Here is a 23,384-nt window from a genome sequence, read left to right on the forward strand (position 1 = left end):
TCATTTTTTTCTTTAGTGTCCCTTTAACAAGCTCTGGTGAATAACAATAACACGGTAAAAAGCGGACGATTTTTGAACTTAAGGTCAAGCTCATTCGACATCCAGCCAAGGAAGGTTAGCGGAATTCCGTTCTATCAACCGGAATATCTTAAAACGTGTACGTTACTTGCCCGCCAAATAGTGTGATGATTAACGAAGTGCTGCTAAGTAAAATTTTAATCATTGACTTGAAAAACCCATCCTTCCAGTGCGGAGCAAAAGCTGATCATCAATAACGCTCAACAAAAATACTTTGCTTAGACCCAATTACGCCAACAGATGTCATCCAATGCTGTCGTCACATTTACACGTAAGTAAACGTGTCCCACTTATCACCACTGCTGAAAGCTGCGTTTTCGATAAGTGTTAAACAGAATGTAAATGCACTTTGCCACAGATTTTCACGACACCATTTGGTGCTAAGCACACTATTTCTACCTAGACTTGGCTTGAATTCCGTGATGTGCACCTTTTGGTTATTAACAATACAAAGCCTATTAATTTGGCTTCCTTAATTTAAAAAGGACATATTAATTAGCAAAGACGATCTCTCATGAGCGTTTCGATTCAAAAATGGATACCCACGCGTTCCTGTGGCGCATAATCCCAAAAGCAGACGCTTCACTGCAGGGACGGGCGTCATGATTTGCGCGATGGCTACAAAGGTTTTATTTAAAATATTAAATAACATTCTAATTATAAGGGCCAGGTTGCCCGTGCGGAAATAGCCGGTGCTGCAAGCATGCGCTCTGATCTGTGTGCGTGCGCCATTCTCCAGGAACTCGGGATGAATGCAGTCTCGTGGCGGTTAACGTTTCTGCATGTGCGAAAATGCGGCACCTTCGGTGGACCATGCACGTTCCGAGCCCGTATCTCTGTAAATTGGTGCTAGGCTTCAAGCAAAAGGTAATGCTTTGGCTTCGGTGGCTGGCCAAGCTTCCATGTACATGTCAAGTCAAATGAAGAAAATACAAGCGATTTGTGACTTTTTTAGAAATAGTACTCGTATCAGTGACTTCTACGAAAATTCTTGTCCGCCACGCTGTGAAAGCAGGTGAGTAAAAGTTCCCATTTTGTCCAAAATACTCTGTTCCTAATTATGCGTGAAAGATCAGGAACTTGTGACTGGCATCGACATAATAAAGTTTTATTCCAACTAGTAATTTTACAGAAATCAGCAAGCCTGCTTGTAAAATCGTGCGGCAATCCATACTATTCACAATCAATATGTATTTACTCTGTATTAGAGCTTTATCGTATGAAGCTTCTAATAAATTGTGTACAAGCACCTGAAAGTCGTACGTCGAACTCGCATATCGTAGAACGAATATGCCTCGTAATTTAAACTCCGTAGCAGCATTCAATATAGGCAAATACGCTTCATGTAAAGCAAATTCATTGCTTTCATAAGGTCATGTCCTTTTCTGAAACGGAAAACAAATTGACGTGCTTATACTTATTTCGGCCCCGTCATGGGAGTTGTGGCATGTAAGCACCATCGCAAGAAAGCTACTGAATGGTCTTCTTAATAAGAAGCCCTAATATCAGTAAAATCAGCCCGCCACATGTACTCTTATTTGGCACGGCTAAGCCACTCAAACTTTGTATGACAAACCGCGCTTGATGCCTGGAGGGGACATTCCCACAGCACGTGTCGCGCGATTATGCTCCAGCTGGAAAACGTGAAGCAGTAGCCAGCCGTTTTCACTGATACCGCATACGTCTTTCTTTTCGTTTGACTTTGTCAGTGACTGCAAACATTTTTCACTTCAATGCCTCCAGACGAATTTTCGTTGAAACCTTGACAAAGTATGAGGATTGGCTGGAATTTTCACTAACGAGAAATTATAACGTATTTTTGTGAATACCGGCTGTGCCGCATTTTAGTTGCTGTCTTATGTGCCGGACATGTATGGCAGCTGGTCCGCTGACATATTTTGACTGTGTGGGCCTTCAACCGCGTAGGTCTAGGTCACCTAGCCGCACCCAAGGTACTGCACGAGGCCGCTACAGATAAGCGCCGAGGACGGGACGCATTCATCTCCACACTTTTAATTCCGACCTTCAGTCGAGAAACGGGGCGAAGTAGGACGTCTGCACATTGTGCCGGCAATCCTTGACGCGAAGCCTGCGCACTGTGTCCGTAGGTTTCCGCTCAATACCTGCTACAGTGAGGGTTCCGAAGATTCACTGTTCTTGCAGAGTTTTAGGTTACGGGACGTAAGCCGCACGGAAGCGTCGGGCGCTCAAAAGAATCCAAAGCGAGCACAGAACAGAGCGCCCACAGTGCCTTGCCCAACGCTTGGGGGCGGCGTGGGCCCCCTAACCGAGATCTTTATAATGTTAGGTTGCAGTTACGATGACGAACCAGACAGTGCAAAAACTGAGAACCACGAAGAATGTGGTAATATGATGTGGCACAGTCAAGACGCTCACGTCCAATAATTCAACTCGCTTGAAACGATCCGAAAGGCTGCGCTTCCACGGCGTGCCTCTAGTTTACAAAAGACGCGCTCACATCCGAAGACCCTGAACACTTGAACGGCACTCGCAGAGCATCTAATTTCTTTTGCGGTGGATCTGCCGAACCAGCGCTTGAGGCAGGTTTTCGCGATATCCTTCGAATACGCTCTTGGCGTCACAAATTGGCGCACTTTTGTACTTGCAAACAGCAAAGCAGGAAACCATTGTGTTGATCTCGTTATGCTAAAGTGTTTGCTCAAATCTGTGGCCACAATGACGAAGCCTTTTTTTTCTACTTTGCAAATGCCTTTCATCGGTCTGCACTTTCATAATTTGTTTCGTAATTCAAGATGGGCGTGCTCTTACGAAATGGCCTGGGAACTTATCCGTGAACAGTGATGTTTCACTGATGAGAAATAGGGGCATACCAGAGTTTTATTTCCAAAACTATGGCATTTGGTTGCATGTGGTTTCGATGCATTTCTCTCTCTGTCTCTCTCGCTTTCTATATGTGTCAACCATTTGATGAATATATTTATCATAGGTGCTATAAACGCTTCAATGAGCGCGGAAATCAATTATCTTGTTTTTAAAGTGTTCGTTGTATATGTGCACTAAATTTAAAACGAAAATGCCTTGCCCATGAAAGTTCCAGAATATTTAATATGATAAAGTACAGCTACCGAAAAATCATGCTTGCTGAAACAGATTCTTCAGTAATAAATAACTGACGATGCTAACGACCATTAAAAATATTGGCCTATAAGAAAGTGCGCTTAAAAGCATTTAAGGGCCTTGAAATGTAGCAAGAAAATGTTGCCGATCTGTCGTAGAGGTTGCTGTGAACACTTGAGCCAAATATTCCTGCGTGGAATCTCGCGTCGGAAACACCGAAAAATATCTCACTCTCGCTTACGTCGTAGCGTCATCGTAATGTAGCTTACGTAGCGTCATCGAAAGCAGCTGGCACAGCAACGCTATTGGCTGATTTCCTGATCGTGAGTGCTTTCTCAGTAATGCATAATCGCTAATTTTTAGTTAAAGAATAGAAAATTACATGTATCTGCGATCCCAAAGGATAGAGAAAATAATTTCATCTCTGCACTACGCGTATCACGGGACGTTCATTTCAGGGATCGCCAGTCGTTTGTGCGCAGGCGCGAGTAAGAGCATGCACGAGAGAGAAAATCTGGGGGCTTTTGCTCCTTGAATGTATGACTCTGCCTAGGCACTACGGAGGAGGTTTCTTAAAGCGTGCTCGATCACCTGCACCGGTGCGCACGGGGGCGCCTTGGTGCGCACTTTCATCCTCGATCAACCGCACCGCTGCGCACCGACCATCCTCGATCACCGGAAGCGCACCCTGCTGGAGCGGTTTTCCGTTGCCCCGTCTCGCACCGAGAAAATCGGCGGTGCGTCGGGGTGCAATCCCAGCAAGCACTGCGGGACGCGCGACGCGCGCGGGCACAGCCGACTGCAGAACCGCAGAGGCTCTGGCCCGATAGCTGCGGTTGCAACGGAGTTGACGGAGTTAGCTAGTGGAGATGTCGGCAATGAGAAAGGAAGCGCTAGTAGATGCCGCAATCGATGAGCTTTCTTCAACTTCGTCTGACAGCAAAGACGACGTACATGCTGATCGACCTCGTCCAAAAACGATGTGGTGAAGAGCGACCGAAAGTGGACAGTTTCGTGGAACGGGTCGTCAGGAACGGGTCGCCAGGATTAATGATAATATCCATTGGTGTTCGCTTGCAACCAGGTATGTCGGAGCACGCCGTTCGACAAGGTTCGAGCGCTTGCCGCGGATGCTCATCACCTGCAAACAATAAAATGTGCGCGCGCGCGTGTTCGCGCACGTTTTGCGCGCCAGGGATAAAGTGGCGCTGCATGCAAGCACCCCGCACGGGCTGCAGTTTTGTCCTGGATTTTGACCCTCCGGAATGCACCACCACCGCGGTGCAAAGCGCACCTTTTTGGTTTCGGGACAACCCCAGGGCAAGGTGATAGCGTGTGCTGTATGCGTTTGTCCCCTAGACATGCCGGCATTGCGGAGTGCGGTCGAGTTTGTTCACGCTCCGGCGCTGGCTGACCATGCGCTGACGCAGTGGGCACGGACGCCGCATTTGGTGATCGCTGTGTCTGAAGCGGCATGGTTCTGACTGGTGTTGTATAAGTCGCGGGTCGCTTTTTTTCGTCGCGATGATAGGTTGGATTTTTTACAAGCACTGCTCCAGGAGGGCACATGTAATCGGCCAACGGATGCCTCAGGAGAGCACTTGAGGTTATAATGAAACAGGCAGCGCAGGATATTCAGGGCACCCAAGGAGCAGCGGGGCTATCAAAGCTGGAAGTAGGGCGGCACGTGAGTTGGGGCCTCTGCGAGCCCCAACCCACGGACCAGCCCGGGTTCCAGCTGTGGTGTCCCCGTTGCCGCTTTGGTGTCCTGGAGGTGCCGCCAATAATGCGAAATCATGACACGTTGTTACAATTAGTAAAAAACACGATTGAGTAAATGTAATTACGTCCAGCCGCCAACTTGTCACGCTAAGTTCAGCACTACCGCACCCCACGACTTCTGCAACATCAGTCAGAACTTCACTTCTGAAGGTACGTCGGACAGACTTTCTCGCACCTGCGGCGCTGGTGCCTAGTCTGTCATCGTCACCGGCAGCCTTTCACCCACTTGCGTTCAACCGCGGTTGCTAAGGCGCTCTGCCTTCTAGATTTTCAATATATGCTGCCCGGGCTCTACTACGGTCGCTACTGCTCCCATAGAAACATCTTTTCATTTCATTTCATTTATTGAACCCTCAAGGTGAAAGGCATTAAAGAGGGGAGTGGTTACAAAACAGAAATACATAAATAAATACAATGCATATTACAGAACAAGTACTATCATCCTCCTGTTATACAAGGTTACCTAGTGCAGAACGAAAATGCTGGTTATCAGTTATGTCGACTATATCTGCGGGAAGGCGGTTCCATTCGCGTGATGTGCGAGGCAAGAAAGACTGAAATGCAGTTTTAGTGTTACATGTTTCAATGCCAACTTTGTGACGATGGTCAATGCGACTTGACACGTATCTGGGGGACGAAATGAGGGAATCGCGTAGCACGGGGTGATGGTATAGTTTATGAAAAAGGCTCAAACGAATTGTCTGCCGGCGGGATGCTAGAAGAGGTAAAGAAAGATTAGCTTTCATGCTTGTTACACTTGCGGTACGGTTAAAGTTGGACAGGATAAAACGAGCAGCGTTATTTTGAACCAGCTCAAGTAAAGTTATCAGTTTTTCATGGTGCGGATCCCATATCGCGGCGGCATATTCCAAATTAGAACGTATTAGTGTTTTATAAAGCAGTAATTTCAAAGAAGATGGAGTTTTGGAAAAGTTACGGCGCACGTAGCCCAACATGCGGTTAGCTTTGTTAGTAATGTATTCAATATGGCGCGTCCAGTTAAGGTCAGTAGAAATATGAACACCCAGGTATTAATATGAATTAACCGCTTCTAACGCAACGTTATTTAGGTTGTATACAGGCGGAGAGTTGGCACTTCTTGATATTCGCATAATTTTGCACTTATTAGTATTAAGTTCCATAAGCCATTCATTACTCCAACGAGAAATGTTAGAGAGGTCACGCTGAAGAATGTTAGCATCGTCGGGGGATTTTATTTCGCGGAAAACAACAAAGTCATCAGCAAACAAAAGAATGTTAGATGATACAATGGAAGGGAGATCATTGATGTAAATAAGAAATAAAAGGGGTCCAAGCACTGACCCTTGTGGCACACCCGAGTAAACTTCGCTGAAAGGGGAGTTAAAATTATTAGCGTAAACGAACTGCGATCGGTTAAGAAGAAAGTATTCAATCCATTTCAGAACATTGTAGTCGATATTCAGTTGGGTTAGCTTTAAAAATAATAAGCGGTGACATACCTTGTCGAATGCTTTCGAGTAATCTAGGAAAATGCAGTCAGCTTCTGATGCGCGATCTAAAATATGGTGAAGTTTGATAGTGAAACTGGCAAGTTGTGTTTAGCAAGAAAATGACCTACGGAAACCATGCTGTGCGGGTGTAAAAAATGAATTAGACTCGAGAAAGTTCACAAGGTTAGTGAAGATTACATGTTCTAATAGTTTGCAACAAGTACTAGTGAGCGAGATGGGGCGATTATTTATAGGGGATGTTCTACTTCCTGACTTGAATGATGGAACCACCTTCCCGACTTTCCATTGTGTTGGCAGAGTGGAACTATCGAGAGTCTGCTGAAATAACTTTGTTGGTATTAAGGAACTGTAGACAATTGTATTTTTTTTTTTAATTTAGCATGTATGCAGTCAAAACCGGGCGATGAATGAAATTTAAGGGCATCAATAAGTTTAGCAACGCCAGATGAATCGATGAAAATTTGAGGCATAGTTGGGAAATTATACCGGAGTGGAACGGGATGTTTGGTGTTTGATGTGCTCGAGAAGTTAAGAACAAAGGTTTCGTTAAGTTCTGATGCGCATAAATGAGCCGGAATAGGGTCACCCGACGCGTCAGTTAAGTTAATAGATTCTTCGGTATGCGGGTTGATGACGCGCCAAAATTTTTTAATGTTGGTAGATAGCATCGATGGTAAAGTGTTAGAGAAGAAGTTATCTTTTGCTTGCTTAAGCGCAGTTACATACGCATCAGCGGCAGTCTTGTATGCGTCCCAGTGTGCGTTACATTGCGATAGCCTGGCTGTACGATAACGGCGTTTTTTTCTGTTAGATAGGCGTCTTATATGGGCGGTATACCATGGGGCTTGAGGATTAGAAGTGATGGTGCGTCTTGGAACATATTTTTGAGTTAGTTCGTGAACTTTGGCCGTGAACATATCCCAGTTAGTTTGCACAGAGCGTTCGTTAAAGTTTCTGAAGAAGTTTTGAGTGAAAACTGATAATTCATTATTAATGGCATCGAAGTCTGCTCTAATACAATCTAGTATGGTCTTTTTCTTTCTTGCAGGTTTAGGACAGGCAGTGTTAATGTTGAAAATGAGCAAAGAGTGATCACTTATGTTATGATCACTTAGGTGATGGCTAAAGCAAAGTCGGTTCGATTGGTTAGGATCAAATCTAAAGTGTTGGCTGTGTTGACAGAGATTCTGGTAGCGTTAGTGACTAATTGGGTAAGTGAAAAAACAGAGCATAAATCAAGAAAATCGCTGGCATCGGATGAAAACGGAGATAGGGTGGGAGGCTTGGTAACCCAAGAAATACTCGGAAAGTTAAAATCGCCTAGTAAAAACAATGAAGCCGATGGAAATCTGGTGTGTATTATGTTACGTTCGTCATGAAGGTCGTTAATAAACGAGCATGAAGAAGAAGGAGGACGATAGCATACGCCGAATATCATTTTCTGATGGTCAAGAGTAACTGATGCCCAGACAGTTTCCAAGACGCTATTAGTGTAGATGCATGATGACGGTATGTCCTTCGAAATTCCGTTGATTAGTTCGGTCATTGCGATATACTGCGAAGCGGTGTGCGTTGTGAAAGAGTTCATTATCGTGAATTTGAGATGATAGCCAAGTTTCAGTAAGTGCGATGATATGCGCAGAACAGGTGTATATTGCCGATGAAAGAGAAAGAGAAGTTTTCTTATTCAAGATACTTCTGATGTTAGTATACAGAATCGTAACATCAGATGGCGATGATGAATGACCACTGCCCCTCTCGCGCCCCTAGGACGCCACATGTGACGAAGCGCTTGATCCTTGGGGCGCGTGTTCGGATGGCTGCTCGATTTCATCGATTGTGTCGTTAGAAGGATTTTACATGAAGCATTTGCCGCGTATGTATAGCTTATTGTAGCGAAGGCGAAATTTGGGTGATCCCGGATGGCCAATTCCAAATTCGGTAAGTTTCCGTCTCGCAGTTCGAGTGGCGGGTGAAAAATCTTCGCTTATTGAAATTTTGTGTTCCTTGAAATCATTGCGATGTGATAGGATTAGTTCTTTTATTTTGTAGTTGGTAAACTTCGGAATGATGGGTCTGCATTTATTAGCGGAAAATATCCCTAAACGATGAACACGCTGAAATGGGTCGTTTGGTAGCGAGTCCAGAACCTTTGTTAGTGCATTGGTCAGTGTGCTTTCAGTTTGTTGCCAAGTTTCAGATGAATCTGTTAGGCCATGGAAAATTAAATTATCGCGGCGTGACCTGTCCTCCATATCATCTAGACGCTTTCGTAAAATATTATTTTGTACAGTTAGGCTTTCAATACATTCTTGCATGCCTGCAAACTTATGGCTGAAGGTATCAAGAACTTTCCCTTTCTCTTCTAGTTCATCCAGACGCTTCTGAACGTTAGTTATTTTTGTTTCGATGCTTTTCTGCCCAGCCTTAATGGATTTAATGTCTGTGGTCAGCTCATGTTGTGCCTTCGAACTTTGTAATGAGCGGGAGTGAACATCTTTGAGCAGTTGAAAAATTACGGTCATCTGTTCTGCAGGGTCTTCAGGGAGTGATTCAATTTCTAATAGGGATTCGGATCGAGTGGTGGGGCCAGGGTTCGTTTCTATGTCGCCGGAGCACAAGAGTAGGAAAGCCATAGAAAAGCAATCATGCACAGTTTCACACAGCACCCCTGGGCACGGGAACAGCAATAAGCAGATGTCATCGCTTTTTTTAGCCTACAAGGAAAACATACACACCTGCATCGGAGCAAAGCGAAAATCAGGAGCCATGCTTCTTGCAATGTTCCCGTGCCCACTGAATCCGAGGACGGAGTGGCCACAGCTTAAATTCCTTGCGGGCGATGATGCAGTCGTCGATGGGGTTGAACGGCCGAAGGCGAGCGATTCCATCGGGTGCGCAGGGATGAAATATTTGTTGAAGGGGCCACAGTCGGGCAGTGGCGGTGGTAGCATCTGAGCTGATGGGCATGAGGGAGATACCGATTCCGGTATCAGCCAAGGGATGATGTGATGTTATTGTGATGTTATTTACAAGGCACATTGCCGGAAAGCGCGAGAAAGCTATGATCCGCCACGATTGAGTTAGCAGGAGCGCCGCAGGTGCGAGACAGTCTGTCCGGCACAGCGGTCGCCAAATCGGCCGTCAGTGCCCTCTGCTTCACCTATTTTACCACGCCAGCAGCCAACGTCCGAGCGTAAGCAAACGACCCCACTCCGCAACGCCGGCACGCCTGGGGACAAACGCCTACATAAAAACCTTCTCCGTAGTGCCTAGGCAGTCATATATTCAAGGAGCAAAAGTCTTCAGATTTTCACTCTCGCGTTCACTCTTACTCGCGCCTGCGCACAAGCAGCTGGCGATCCCTCAAATGAACGTCTCGTGCGTATCTGCGTCAGCTGCACGTGGTCTCCGAGATGACCGGCCGCCATGGGGTGCCGTGACAGTCCTGCCGCCATAGAGTTTCTCACTATACCACCTAGAGGGTAATCTGGCGCCACCGTCTATGCGAGTTTCTTAAGGGGGCACCGTGCCGTCATGGGAATGACGGTATATGTGTCTGCGAGGCTCGTGTTGGCTGGTGTTGTAAAAGGCTTCGTCTAAAACGTGGATATGGCTACGCAAATAAAAGTAAAATCTTCATAAAATGTTTCCATTCACGCATATTACATCCTTACTCACCCACGATGCATGACCACGCGAAGAAAAGCAAGAACAGACGACCAACTGTTTCAAAGCGAGCGCGAACCTTGTCGTCTGTCCTCCAACTTTAGCGGCCCGCTGATACCTTTTACGTAACATGTAGTCGTACACACAATAACAAGTTCTCATAGTTAAACAAAACATGTTTTCGCGTAATAATAAAGCTAAAACAGCTTTTCACGCGCTGCTCTAGTAGAAAATGAATCATTGTGAGAGACGGAACGGTACTTGCCAAGCGCGTCTTCAAGGTGTCCTGTCTCTACGAGAACGATGTCAATCCGAATCCGCAATATACCGGCATTCCCATGCATACCACAGCGCAGCAGCGCCAGATTTTCCTCTAGGTAATGTAGTGAGAAACTCTATGCCTGCCGCACTGCTTTCAGCGCGCTAGGTGGTCCCTCGATTTTCTATGGAGGAAGACGAAAAGGCATTGGGGGGCGCGATGAACTCCACTTCAAGTTGAAGGATTCGAAAAAAAATTGCGGCGTGAGATTCGTGAAGAAACGTCGTTTAATAGCAATATGATTAGTTAGAAAAGTGTTTCAGGACTCCATTGGGTGGTAAATAGGCAACTCTGGCAAGCTCATAAAATTTATTTTTATGAACAAGATGGTTGTCTTAGTTTCCTGTGAGTGTCACGTCACGTGTAACATGCCTCGATTTCCACCAGCAAAAGCATTAGATATCAATGCCGAAACTGAGCCGTACAGCTGGAGAGCTGCATTTCGTGACGCCACTGGTAATGTTAGCACAGAGATGCACCGTGAGGACGTGTTCTGACTATCCAACTACACAGATCTCTGATAACGCTTGTGTGTGTGTGCGAAAACTTTTATTGTGATGAGGCCCGGAGGCTCGACTTTTCAAGCCAAGGCGGGCCGCTCCCACGTCGGCACTGTCAGGCCAAGCCTTTCAGCGACGTCATGGGCCCTCTGGACTGCCCTTAGTTGGTCCTGAAACAGTGGTGCCGAACAAATATTCTTCGCACAGAAAAACAACCTAACACGCTCCTTTGCTATCTTCACAGAAGCAGCGCCATCACTCCGCACACATTGTTTGCTTTCACAATATTTGTAGCTAGCTCTACTGCTGACACCGCGACAAACACAAGGTGGCCAGGATAGCTAATCCTGCAGAGATCACGGATTGGCAGTCAGTATTTTGAATGATTCTGCAAAAACACCACACAAATTTTTAAACGTGTTTCGACGAGGGCTGGCGTGATTGTATGGCACAGGGGGTGCACGCATGAACGAGACAGAGATTGCGCCGCAGGGTTTCCTGTCTTTCATGTGAGGAGATCAAACGGACGCACGTCCGGTTTGCTAACCTCCACGAGGGAAGGGGTTTAAGGGATGAAAATAAAGTGTTATTGTTCTGATTTTGTATCGAGGTAAAGTAAAGTCGCAATACATCTACTGGTCAGTTACTTTTCTGTGATGCTCCAGCAAAGCGTTTCAAATTTCATCGATGTCTCATTTTCAATCTCATTTTGCATAATACATGCCGCCTAAGCAGTCGGATACCATATGCATTTTATAGCGGATAAATAAACACCGCAGGGACACATCAGCATGACGGTATTTGTGTCTCCCTCAGCTGAAGCGAGCAATCGTTTCTTCTTGGGCTACAAAGAATAGTTGTTGAAACCATGAGAGAATGTCGTACAATTTTTGTGCAGGAGAGCGTTGTAGCTTTTAGAGAAGGTTTTTTTGAGCTAACGGGCAAGGCGCATGCAGTGAAAGCAAAGCCTGTCCATGCTCTCAGAATTGCATTGGCGGGCCAATCATCCGATAATGTTGAATATGCGGTCAAAATTAGTCCCGAGTCCCCACTGCGGCGTGCCTCATAATCAAATCGTGGTTTCGGCACGTAAAACCTCCGAATTCATTCATTCATTCAATGAATCAATCTTCCGACAAGAAGAGTCTCAACGAGGCTTGATCGAATACTGGCTGGTCTCAACGCGCCAAGGGTGATCGGGACTGTTCAGTCTAGCTCCCACGCCGCGGCACTCTCAAACAGGATACGCGAAAGAACCTTGACCCACACGAGGAGCTCAATTGGGTTCAAGGGCCTGCTTCCTGGCCGCCGGCCTTTCAGGAAGCGTGTAGTTGCCGACGTCGCTGTCTGAACGCACCTACGAATAGCCGAGGAATTTCGTAGGTTTCACCCGTCGCAGCTAAGAATACGCGCTGCGCGAAGACGTCGAACGGGGGCAGCCGTCGCCAGGCGACCCGCTTTCCTTCTTCCGGGGATTCGCGCAGCGCTTTCCGTGTTGCCGGGCGGCACAGCCTTCCCTCGAGCCAGTCGCACTTGCCGTATATGCAGCAAGTGTGCATCACGTGGTGTCTGAATGCAACAATGTTGCGTTGCAGCGGCTGGACCAGCCGACCTGGAGGTTGGCATCCAGTGCATGGACCACTACCTGGGCGGCCGAGGCGGCGAGACGTTGGCGGCCGCCCGCAAGTGCTTCTCGTCTTCCCAAGCCTCGCTGGCCGACCTCTGCCTGCAGCACACCGAGGTGGGCACGTGGAAGGCCAACAACTCGCTGCCGCCACCGTCACTCACAGGGGTCAGTGAACTTCTCAGTCGACTTCTCAGAACGGTGATGTGTATGGGCACGGGAAAGTATCACTCGTATATTTTACAAGTAACCTTTCGCGTAACGTGTTTTGGGGTCCTTCGCAGTGTGTACCTTGTGCGGCAATTCAAAACGCATTTCAGCCACCCTGCCCAAACCTCAGTCTTGCGTCACACTGGCACAGGCTCGTCCGGGGTCCAATAATGGAAGCGTACATGGCTAATGGGACCTACCCATTGACCCTAGAACGCTGTAGGCCAAGTGTAGAAACTATAAGTACAACTTATAGTACAACTATAAGAAACCGTTGAAAACTAGACGCTAGTCTATTAACAAGTCTGCGTGCTATATAAACACGGGCCTGCGTTATACTTGCCGGTTTTCCGTGAATATTTGCCCGATTTCCCTGAATTTTTCACTGAATTTTCACTGATTTCACTGAGGAGTGTTGCGCTCGCTGGCGCTCGGTTTGCTGGAGCTTGCACGTCGACCTGCGCAAAGCCTATTGTGCATACCTGGTATTTCTAAGGCGCGCACAAAGCGAAAGATAGCGTCAAATCGCGCGTAATTCTCAACGGCGTCGGCCAAGTTTGGTCATTCCGTGCCAAGTGTCCCACACGTGGTGCTCGACCATCGCAGATTTGACTGATAAAATTTGTGGCTGTTTGCTGAACCGCATGAGTATTGTGGCCAAGAATTTCTGAAGAAAAAAATTTCCTTGCCGTGGTGCCCTCTCAAGTTTCACTCGTTTTTATTAAACTGTGCATAACACACACATTTATTTAAAATGTATCTTTGTATGTTAAACGTTAAAACTTTCACGCCTTTGTGAAGGTTCTGTTTAGACGTCCTATTACAATAAATCCGAAATTTTTGTGTTCCACTGCCTGTTACATATTCTCAAAAAACAAAGAAAATATTCAATGTTCACGATTTGTTATTTAACAAACTCGCATTCTCCCTGACCGATCTAGGTATTTGTGCGATCTTAAAGAAACTGTATTTCGGTATAAAAACAGTTGTGGGAAAAATATGCTTCAAATTGTCTTGAAAAAATTGCGAAACTAGAGAACACATACGATTTATTAAGTTTCGACGATATTTTTTGTACTGACGCGGTCCAAGTAACAATATTTTGCATGTGGAATCGGATAGAAAACTGCATCGACAAGCACTGAGGAAAGCCTCATCACATCAATTTCACTTTTAGGGAAGGAAAAAAGTTTTCAAGTTGGTATTCCTACTGGCAATGCTCCTTGTTGCCACTTTGCCGCACAGCACGTTGTCGCGCTTGCCGGTGGTGGCGAACTCTTTATTTGGCCCAAAAAGAAGGGACGAGTCCGAGGACCGCCAGAGGAGGTCGGCGGGGATCCCTTGGGCGGCTTGTTCCCCGGCGCGGACCCGGCGTTGGTCTGCTGGCTACGTGGGGGAGACTCTGGGGTGTTTACGTTGTCTGCGTTGTAATGCGTATATACATGTCCATTGTGTATGAGAGTGGCCGGAGCTGAGCAGTGTTTGAACCGAGGCGCTATCTGTTGCGGAAATATTCTCCTGTACAAGGGTGGGTGCGGGAAGTTGCCTGTTTGCAGTTTGCGCCATTGGACGGCCTCGCGTCTTGTTAGATTGCGGTGTGCGGGTGGATATATGCATCTTCCGAGTCGGTGGTACTGGAGGATGTCCGCGCAGGCGGTGAGTAGAAAACTGTGCGAGATAATCGCGCCAGGGGAAGCGGGGCGGTGGGTCCTACACTCTCCTCGGCAGCTAAGATCTCGGGCAAGTGTGTGCACACGGGCGTTGCTGGAGCACAAAGGCGGGTGGTGGAAGAGGGGGAGTAGAAATTAGAATATGCGACGCCTGGCGAGAGATACGGCCGACATCGTAGTTGCGCATCGCCTGTTGAGAGTCACTGATGACGACTTTGGTATTAGGATCAGTTAGCGCCCTCTTAATGGCAACCTCCTCTGCTGCGGTGACTGTTCCTGCGTTGCGAATGCTGTGTACCAGCTACGGTGCGGGCCTAGGGCTACCGCCACCATCGCTGGCTTCGAGGGGTGGTAAGAAGCGTCCGTATATGTGACATCCAGAGCTGCGCGGCAGCGTTTCTTGAATTGACGTGCAGGGTCGGCCGTCTCTCGGTGTGCTGTTCCGGATGCATCCGTTTGGAAATGGGATGCGGAGATTTTCACGATATTCCGGTGCAAGGTCAATATAATTGGGAGCCGCCTTCGTTGCTGAGTTCCGAACTTGCAGCACCGCTCGGCCAGCGTGCGTGAGAGCCGCTCGTATTTAGCGGTGAGGGTAGCTTCGAATAGTTCGCTCACAGGTGGGGGATGTCAGCCAGAAGCTTCGGCAGGCCTAGCAATGCAACGTTGAAAAGCAGCGGCGAGAGCACGGAGCCTTGCGGCGTGCTGCTGTTGCCAGGAGAGATGGCGGAGGGATGTCTCGTGCCGGTGCTGAGTTGTATTTTGCGGTCGGTGTGGAAGTCTCGGACGTATGCACACGTGCAATGTCCGACGCCGAGATTCTGGAGCTGTTGAAGAATCACTTCATGGAGGATGTTGTCGAAGGCCTTGGCAACATCTAGGCCGACAACGACTTTCGTGTCTACTGTGCGACGCATGACGACCTGGTGATGTGAAGTGATTTTAAAGAGAAAGGAAGAGATAAGTGCAGGGCCGTAACTGTCTCTCACAGGAGGACACCTCAACAGCACTGCACAGGAAAGGGTGTGGGGAGAGAGAGACAGAGAAGGAGATTCTTGATGATGGGAAGGAAAGATTGGGGTAAAGTGCAGCGCAGTAACTGTCTCTCAGCAGAGGACGCCTCAACCGCGCTGCACAGGGAGTAGGGAATAAAAGTAGGGGGCCTGGTGATGCAGAAAAAGCAATGTCTGGGGCTGCTAAGTGAGGGCGGAAGCCGAACATCGTGTCTGGTAGGAGGTGGTTGTCTTCGAGGTATCGAAGGAGTCTGGTCTGGATAACATGTTTCATTAACTTCCCAACGCAGGTCGTAATCGGTTGGGTGGTCGTAACCACCCAACCAAGGTGGGTGGTTTTCCCAGCTTGGGGATGAAGACTAGCTTGGCGTACTTCCATTCCTGCGGGATGGTACCGCTGGCCCAACACTCTTGAAGGTAGTCGGTGAGGGCGTGCATAAAGACATCGTCTAGGTTCCTAAGCATCGTGTTATAAATTTGGTCGGGGCCGGCCGCCGAGTTGGTCTCGAGGCGATTGAGTTCTGCATGGACTTGAGGGGTGGTAAAGTGGTTGGAGAGTCTAGACCAGGGTTGGCCAAGCGATGATGGGGGGGGGGGGGGGGTAGACTGGTTGCCGGTTCGGGGTGTATGTAGGTGTCAATGCGCACTTGTTGGAGCTCATCTGACGTGCCATGATACTGGCGGAAGATTCGCTCCAGCTGTTGGCGTGCTCGGATCTTGCCTTCAGCAGGTTCCAGTAGATGTCGGAGAAGGTTCCACGTGTTACGAGCGTTACGAGTCTTGTTCATCTGGTCAAAAATGTTGTGCCAGCTCTGGCGGGTGAGTTCGATTGCATAGTTCTCGATGCTTGTGTGGGCGCGCGCCAACCGACGGCGGATATTGCCATTTTCGAGTGGCGAGAAGAGCTTCGAGCGACTTCTTGCGCTCCCAGAGACGGGCGTGGTAGCGGTCGCAGTGTAGGACTGAGTCCTCTAACTCAACGGTTTGCGTTGCGTCAGCCACTTGCTTGACAATTTCGGTTGTCCATGTTTTGATGTCGGTAATGGAGGGAGGAATGGTCTGCTCTTTCCTGTGCTTGCGAAAGGAGTCCCAGTAGCTGACTCTCGTCACAGACGGTGGCAGCTTGTCAGCGGCTGGTGAGGGGTGCGAATGTCTTGTCGTTTTGGTGTCAGGATTACAAGTACTGAATTTGCATAGAATGTGAGCATGGTTGGCGGGCCCAACGAGAAATATAGATGTCGAAGAGTCTCGCGTAGTGTTGGTACATCGCCTTACAAGGACTTCTATTCACAGGAAAGCGTATAAGCATATCTAAAATATTAATCAGAGGGAACAGGTGCGACTCCCCCAAATATAACCTTGTGGGAACAAGTACAGCTAGAGTGCCGTTATGTAGCATACTTCAGAGAACAATAAATGTATAGGATATAAAGATTTCGGGGGCGAGAATCTCGCACCCACGTGAAATTTTCGTCATCAGGAGATAATTCCTATGTGATTATAAACTGCTTCAAGACTTGCATGATTTTGTCGTTGAATACGACGGTATTCCTGCGAGAGGAGTGTAGACTGAAGTGGGCTCGAAGAAGTGAAACTTTCGTGTGCCTTTAATAGGGGGGGGGGGGGGAGTTGCTTTGCTGAGCCTTGATCTGGCTATCTGTTCTTCAACCGTGCTGCTCGACACCCAAAGGAATGTGATGTTTCTGACGTTGCTCTTTGCCCATGTGAATAGGTGGGCTGGCGTGATAATTTGATGATTATAAGGGCTTTGAAGGCTTGCCCTTGTTGCCAGACGCTTTATAGTCCTTCCGACACCGTCGAACGCATTCTTCCCATGGGAAGTAGCGAAAAATATCCACAGCAGAAATACCAAAATCTTCAACATGGCGGCAAACGTCGGCAATGTTCTTTCTATTATCACATTGCGAGGTCGCACCGTCTGAGAAGCAGTGAATATTCGTAATTTTAGGCATGTCAGTCGTCAATGTGCGGAGTAGTTGTGCTAAAACTGCGTTGACGGCAACGGAATCATGCTCCGGAGAGTCCGAGATGACAATGTCACAGAAATTTCCTGAGGAGTGGTTTCTTGTGGGTGAAAATAGATCACCAATGGGTGAATTGGGGCTTGTGTGTTCACCGGTGATAGGTCTGCAGGGAGTCTTGTACTGTGAAGGTATGATTTTCAGCGAAATTCATCAGAATTACTTCGCGATCTGCTAGGCTCCCGTGAGTATCGTGCCAGCTGTTGGCTGACACAGTGACGCGTTTCGATCTGATTCAGCATCTCCAAAAACTTTTCGCAAAACTCGTCCGAGGTGAACAGAATTGTTTCAAGCCTAGCCTTTCACCCATTGCTGCACTGCTAGGTGTCCCACACCTTGTTTATTATAGGAGGTGTGAAGAAGAAGACGCGCCTCACGGCACAGCCGCATCGCCAACGCGCGGCTTGTCTCGGCTCGTGCTGTTGATTGCTGGCGTCCGCTTGGACAGTACTTCGGGCTGCCTCGCCATTCCCGGTCGCTGTGCCTTCGCATTAGGCGCCGCCAATAAACCTTTTCTCAATTGGTGGAGGTGCTGGGACTCAAACCCCGTCGCTTGAAACCCTGGAGCTGAGATCAAGAACGCTACCGCCCGCCATGACCGACAGCTCATCCCAAACGGCACTGACGCCACAGTCCGTCACCTGCACCAGCGTTCCCCGACAACGGGACCCCAAGACCTTCAGTGGTGCAGACGACGAAGACGTAGAAGACTGGTTTGCGTCATATGAACGGGTGAGCGCACACAACAAGTGGGATGATCCACGTCATCTTTTATCTGGCTGGTGTTGCCCAACTGTGGTTTCACAACCACGAAAGTGACGTGCCCACATGGTCACTCTTCAAGACAACCTTTACGGAAGTGTTCGGCCGACCCGCTGTTCGCGAGCTGCGCGCCGAACAACGCTTGCGCGCCCGAGCACAGCAGACGGCAGAAACGTTCACAAGCTACATAGAAGACGTCGTGGACCTTTGCAAACGAGTCAACGCCGCAATTCCCGAAGCTGAGCGAATTCGCCATATACTGAAAGGCATCGATGACGGCGCATTCCAGATGCTCCTAGCCAGGAATCCGCGCACTGTGTCTGAAGTTGTCAGCCTATGCCAAAGTTACGCTGAGTTAGGGAAGCAACGCGCTTCCACTCGGCGTCCTCTGGGAAGCGACGACTTGTTGGCGAGGCTTGACAGCATGTACGACCCATCCTGATTCCTTCAGCGGGTCAAGGACTTTGTGCGTGAGAAAGTTGCCCGCCAACTTTCTTTAGTCCCCTTCACTCAGGAGCCCACCTCCCGTATTTCCTCACCCGCCGTGGTTGCTCAGTGGCTATGGTGTTTGGCTGCTGAGCACGAGTTCGCGGGATCGAATCCCGGCCACGGCTGCTGCATTTCGATGGGGGCGAAATGCGAAAACACCCGTGTACTTATATTTAGGTGCACGTTAAAGAACCCCAGGTGGTCGAAATTCCCGGAGTCCTCCACTACGGCGTGCCTCATAATCAGAAGGTGGTTTTGGCACGTAAAACCCCATAATTTAATTTTTTCCCGTATTACAAACACGCTCCGCACCCTAATTTCCGAAGAGGTCGCCCAAGTTGTCCCTTCCGCACACCATCAGCCGCCTGCAGCCGCGAATCTAAACTCTGCGCTGGCAGTGCAGCCTGTCGCCAGGCCTCTGACCTATGCACAGCCAGCCCTGCCTGTGGCCGCGCCTCTCAAGTACGCGCAGGCAGTACGCAGGCCTCCACAGGCGTCTTTCGCGACCCAGTCCCAACCGCTGCCACCGGAAGCCCATGCTATATCTTGGACCGCACCGCGAGCTAATCCTTGGAGGACACCTGACAATCGACCTATCTGTTATTCTTGCTGCACTCCCGGACACGTCGCCCGATATTGCCGCCGTCGCCCTCAAGCGTTCGGCGACGCCTCGCGGCCCTTCCAGTACGGCAGCCAGCCATTTCGCCAATACGCCGCTCCTTCGCCCCAACCGTACGCGCGTGCTGACATCCCAGAATTTCCTTCGCGTCGCTCGCCATCCCCTGCCGACGCTCGCTCTCCCCAACGCGTCGGCGACCCGCACCACCTGACCAGGAAAACTGAAAGTCGCAGTTCAACAGGCAAGAACTGCGCCCCATTCGAACTGTCTAAGTCCTCGCGCCTCTCCTGCTAACGTGGTCGAAATTTGTGTAGAAGGCGTTCCAGCATTCGCTCTTGTGGATACCGGAGCAGCCGTTTCTGTGATAGCCGCCAAACTGTGCCGTTCGCTGCGCAAGTTGACCACGCCGCTTTCTGGACTGTCGCTTCGTACGGCAAGCGCGCAGCACGTCACTCCGCACGCAGCCTGTACTGTACGCGTGCTTATTCACGGCATTGTTTACATCGTCGAGTGTATTGTTCTTCCCACCTGCTCACATGACGTCATCCACGGATGGGACTTCTTATCCCGTCATAAAGCCGTGATCGACTGCGCACGCGCCGAAGTTGAATTTTCCCCTTGTGACGCAGCCTTGGACGAAAATTGCGACCGCCCTTGTAAACTTACTGTGCGCGAAGACACAGATGCTCCACCTGGCTCCTTCGCCGCCGTACCCATCTCTTGCGATGCCATCCCTGTTGCAACGGTCCTATTCACACCGTCCGACGTCTTCATGAGCCGTAAATTTCTCCCAGTACCCTTCGCGACGCTTGACATGGGTGGCGGCTGCAGCAATATATACTTTTACAATCCCCTCTGTGCGCCTATTACGTTGCTCGTTGGCGAATGCCTTGGCTTAGTGGAACTCCTCGACTCTTCGTCTTTGGTTGACGTCCCCCGAGACTCTTTTGATGTCGACTCCGGCCAACCGTCTTCGATATCCGCGCTTGAGGAAACGTCCAGGCATGCGTTCTCGAATGCCATCGCCGATACCCTCACACCTGCCGAACGCGCCGACCTTCTTGATCTCCTGCACAAATTTAGAAGTTCATTCGATGTTTCACAACCTCGCCTGGGCCGCACGTCGGAAGTGCAGCACTACATTGACACCGGTTCACATCAGCCGTTACGTCAACGTCCGTACCGCGTTTCTGCCGAAGATCGTCGTGTCATTTCCACCCAAGTCGAAGATACGCTGCGCCGTGATGTTATTCAGCCTTCGCACAGTCCCTGGGCGTCTCCTGTCGTTCTCGTTCGCAAGAAGGACGGCTCTATTCGCTTTTGCGTCGACTACCGTCGGTTAAATAAGGTAACGCGCAAAGACGTCTATCCTTTGCCGCGAATCGACGATGCCCTCGACAGTCTTCAGGGAGCAGAATTCTTCTCGTCCCTTGACTTGCGTTCAGGGTACTGGCAGGTCCCGATGGCTGCTGCCGATCGCCAGAAAACCGCATTCATTACACCTGACGGCTTATATGAATTTAAGGTGATGCCTTTCGGGCTTTGTAACGCCCCTGCCACCTTTGAACGACTCATGGACAACACGCTGCGTGGCCTCAAGTGGTCTATATGTCTGTGTTACCTCGACGATGTCGTGGTTTTCTCGCCTGATTTCCCTACTCACCTGCTCCGCCTCAGCCAAGTTTTGACCTGTCTAACGAACGCTGGCCTTCAACTCAACCTCAAGAAGTGCCGCTTCGCTGCGCGCGAGCTTACCATTTTAGGCCACGTTGTGTCCAAGCATGGCGTTCTACCCGATCCTGCAAAACTTCGAGCAGTCGCTGAGTTTCCGAAGCCTCAGACCATCAAAGAACTTCGAAGCTTCGTGGGCCTATGCTCATATTTCCGGCGTTTTGTTCGAAATTTCGCATCGATCATGACGCCATTGACTCAGCTTCTACGCGGTGACGCCGCCCTCTCCTGCTGGTCCCCTGAATGTGACTCCGCCTTTGCTACGCTGCGTCGTCTTCTCATCTCCCCACCTATTCTTCGCCATTTCGACTCGTCAGCTGCAACTGAAGTACATACAGATTCCAGCGGGGTCGGTCTCGGCGCCGTCCTTGCCCTACGAAAGCCGGGCTACCCCGAATACGTAGTCGCCTATGCGAGTCGCACGCTGAGGAAGCCTGAGGCCAATTACACCGTGACTGAAAAAAAGTGCTTGGCTTTAGTATGGGCACTTGGCAAGTTCCGATCATATCTGTACGGGCGCCCATTCGACTTGGTCACAGATCACCATGCGCTTTGTTGGCTCGCCAACTTGAAAGATCCCACTGGCCGCCTCGCCCGTTGGGCACTACGCATCCAGGAGTACGATATTCGCGTCGTATACCGCAGCGGACGTACACACTCCGACGCAGACGTCTTGTCTCGTTCACCTTTACCTCCAGACTCGGCCTGCGGAACAACTTCCGCACATTCCGTGTCATCTCTCGACATGGACTCCTTTGCCGCCGCACAACGTCGTAACCCGTGGATCGCTTCTCTTTTCGACTATCTTTCTGGATCATCGACCATCCGTGTATCCCGAACCCTCCGACGCCAAGCAGTTCATTTTGCCATTCGTGACCAGCTGCTGCACCGACGAAATTACTCCTCTGAAGGTCGTCGGTGGCTTCTGGTGGTTCCCCGCAGCTTAAAGTCTCAAATATGTGCCGCTTTCCACAACGATCCGCAGTGTGGCCACGCCGGAGTCTTCAAGACGTACGAACGAATTCGACACCGCTACTACTGGCGCGGCATGTACAATTTTGTACACAAGTTTGTTCGGTGCTGTCTTGACTGTCAACGCCGCAAATCGCCGCCTTTACGCCCGTCTGGTGCCTTGCAGCCGCTCCCGTGCCCTGCCACACCCTTCGATCGCGTCGGCATCGACCTATACGGCCCGCATCCTATGACGCCAGACGGCAATCGGTGGATCGCAGTTGCTGTTGACCATTTGACACGCTACGCCGAAACTGCTGCTTTACCAAGTGCTACAGCGCGGGATGTAGCCTCTTTCGTCCTACATCGCTTCGTGCTTCGACACGGCGCACCTCGAGAACTCCTCAGCGATCGAGGTCGCGCCTTCCTCTCCGAAGTCGTCGAAAGTTTGCTTTCGGAATGCCACATTATTCATCGGGCAAGCACGGCATACCATCCACAGACTAACGGGCTCACAGAGCGATTTAACCGCACACTTGGTGATATGCTCTATATGTACGTGGCATCTGATCATGGTAACTGGGACCGCATCCTTCCATTCATCACGTTCGCGTACAACACCGCGATCCAGGCCACTACGGGATTTTCACCTTTCTTCCTCCTGTATGGCCGCGAGCCTACGCATACCATCGACACGCTCCTTCCATACCGTCCTGACGCCTCCAAGTGTCTACCTGTGTCCGACGTCGCCCGACAAGCCGCAGAATGCCGCCAGCTAGCGCGCTCCTTTACTGCAGAGCAGAAAGAAAACCGCATCGACACGCTTCCAAACACCACCTACGCTCCAGGCGTTCGTGTGTGGTTGTCGGTCCCTTTCCAAACGCCGGGGCTTTCCTCGAAACTCGTCCCAAAATTCGAAGGGCCTTACCGAGTCTTGGAGTAAACATCCCCGGTGAATTTTATCATTGAGCCCCTGTCACCACCTGCGGACTTGCGCCGGCGTGGACGTGACATTGTCCACGTCTCGCGTCTCAAGCCCTACCACGACCCTCTACCTCTCGATTCTTAAGGCGCCAGGATGGCTCTTTTTGTCCGGTGTCCGGGGGGAGATTGTGCAGAAGAAGACGCTCCTCACGGCACAGCCGCATCGCCAACGCGCGGCTCGTCTCGGCTCGCGCTGTTGATTGCTGGTGTCCGCTTGGACAGTGCTTCGGGCTGCCTCGCCATTCCCGGTCGCTGTGCCTTCGCATTAGGCGCCGCCAATAAACCTTTTCTCAGAGGTAATGAGCTCCGCGGCAGAACCTCAGCGTTCCCGAGCAGCACTTATCGAATG

At 49.7% G+C, this 23,384-nt stretch overlaps 1 protein-coding gene across 4 annotated transcripts in view; it reads left to right on the forward strand.

The window, feature by feature from the left end:
- Positions 1-23,384, forward strand: part of LOC139059837 (uncharacterized) — a 226,877-nt gene that overhangs the window by 122,556 nt on the left and 80,937 nt on the right. For 3 of the 4 annotated variants that reach the window (XM_070538248.1, XM_070538247.1, XM_070538249.1), the window contains exon 2: positions 12,536-12,732. In XM_070538248.1, the coding sequence (XP_070394349.1) occupies positions 12,536-12,732 (197 nt within the window). Of the gene's footprint in view, positions 1-8,253; positions 8,394-12,535; positions 12,733-23,384 lie in introns of those variants that run through there. The other variant, XM_070538250.1, reaches the window with a different exon arrangement.

This window comes from Dermacentor albipictus, chromosome 5 (genome assembly GCF_038994185.2).
Source record: "Dermacentor albipictus isolate Rhodes 1998 colony chromosome 5, USDA_Dalb.pri_finalv2, whole genome shotgun sequence".
Classification (NCBI taxonomy): Eukaryota; Metazoa; Arthropoda; class Arachnida; order Ixodida; family Ixodidae; genus Dermacentor; species Dermacentor albipictus.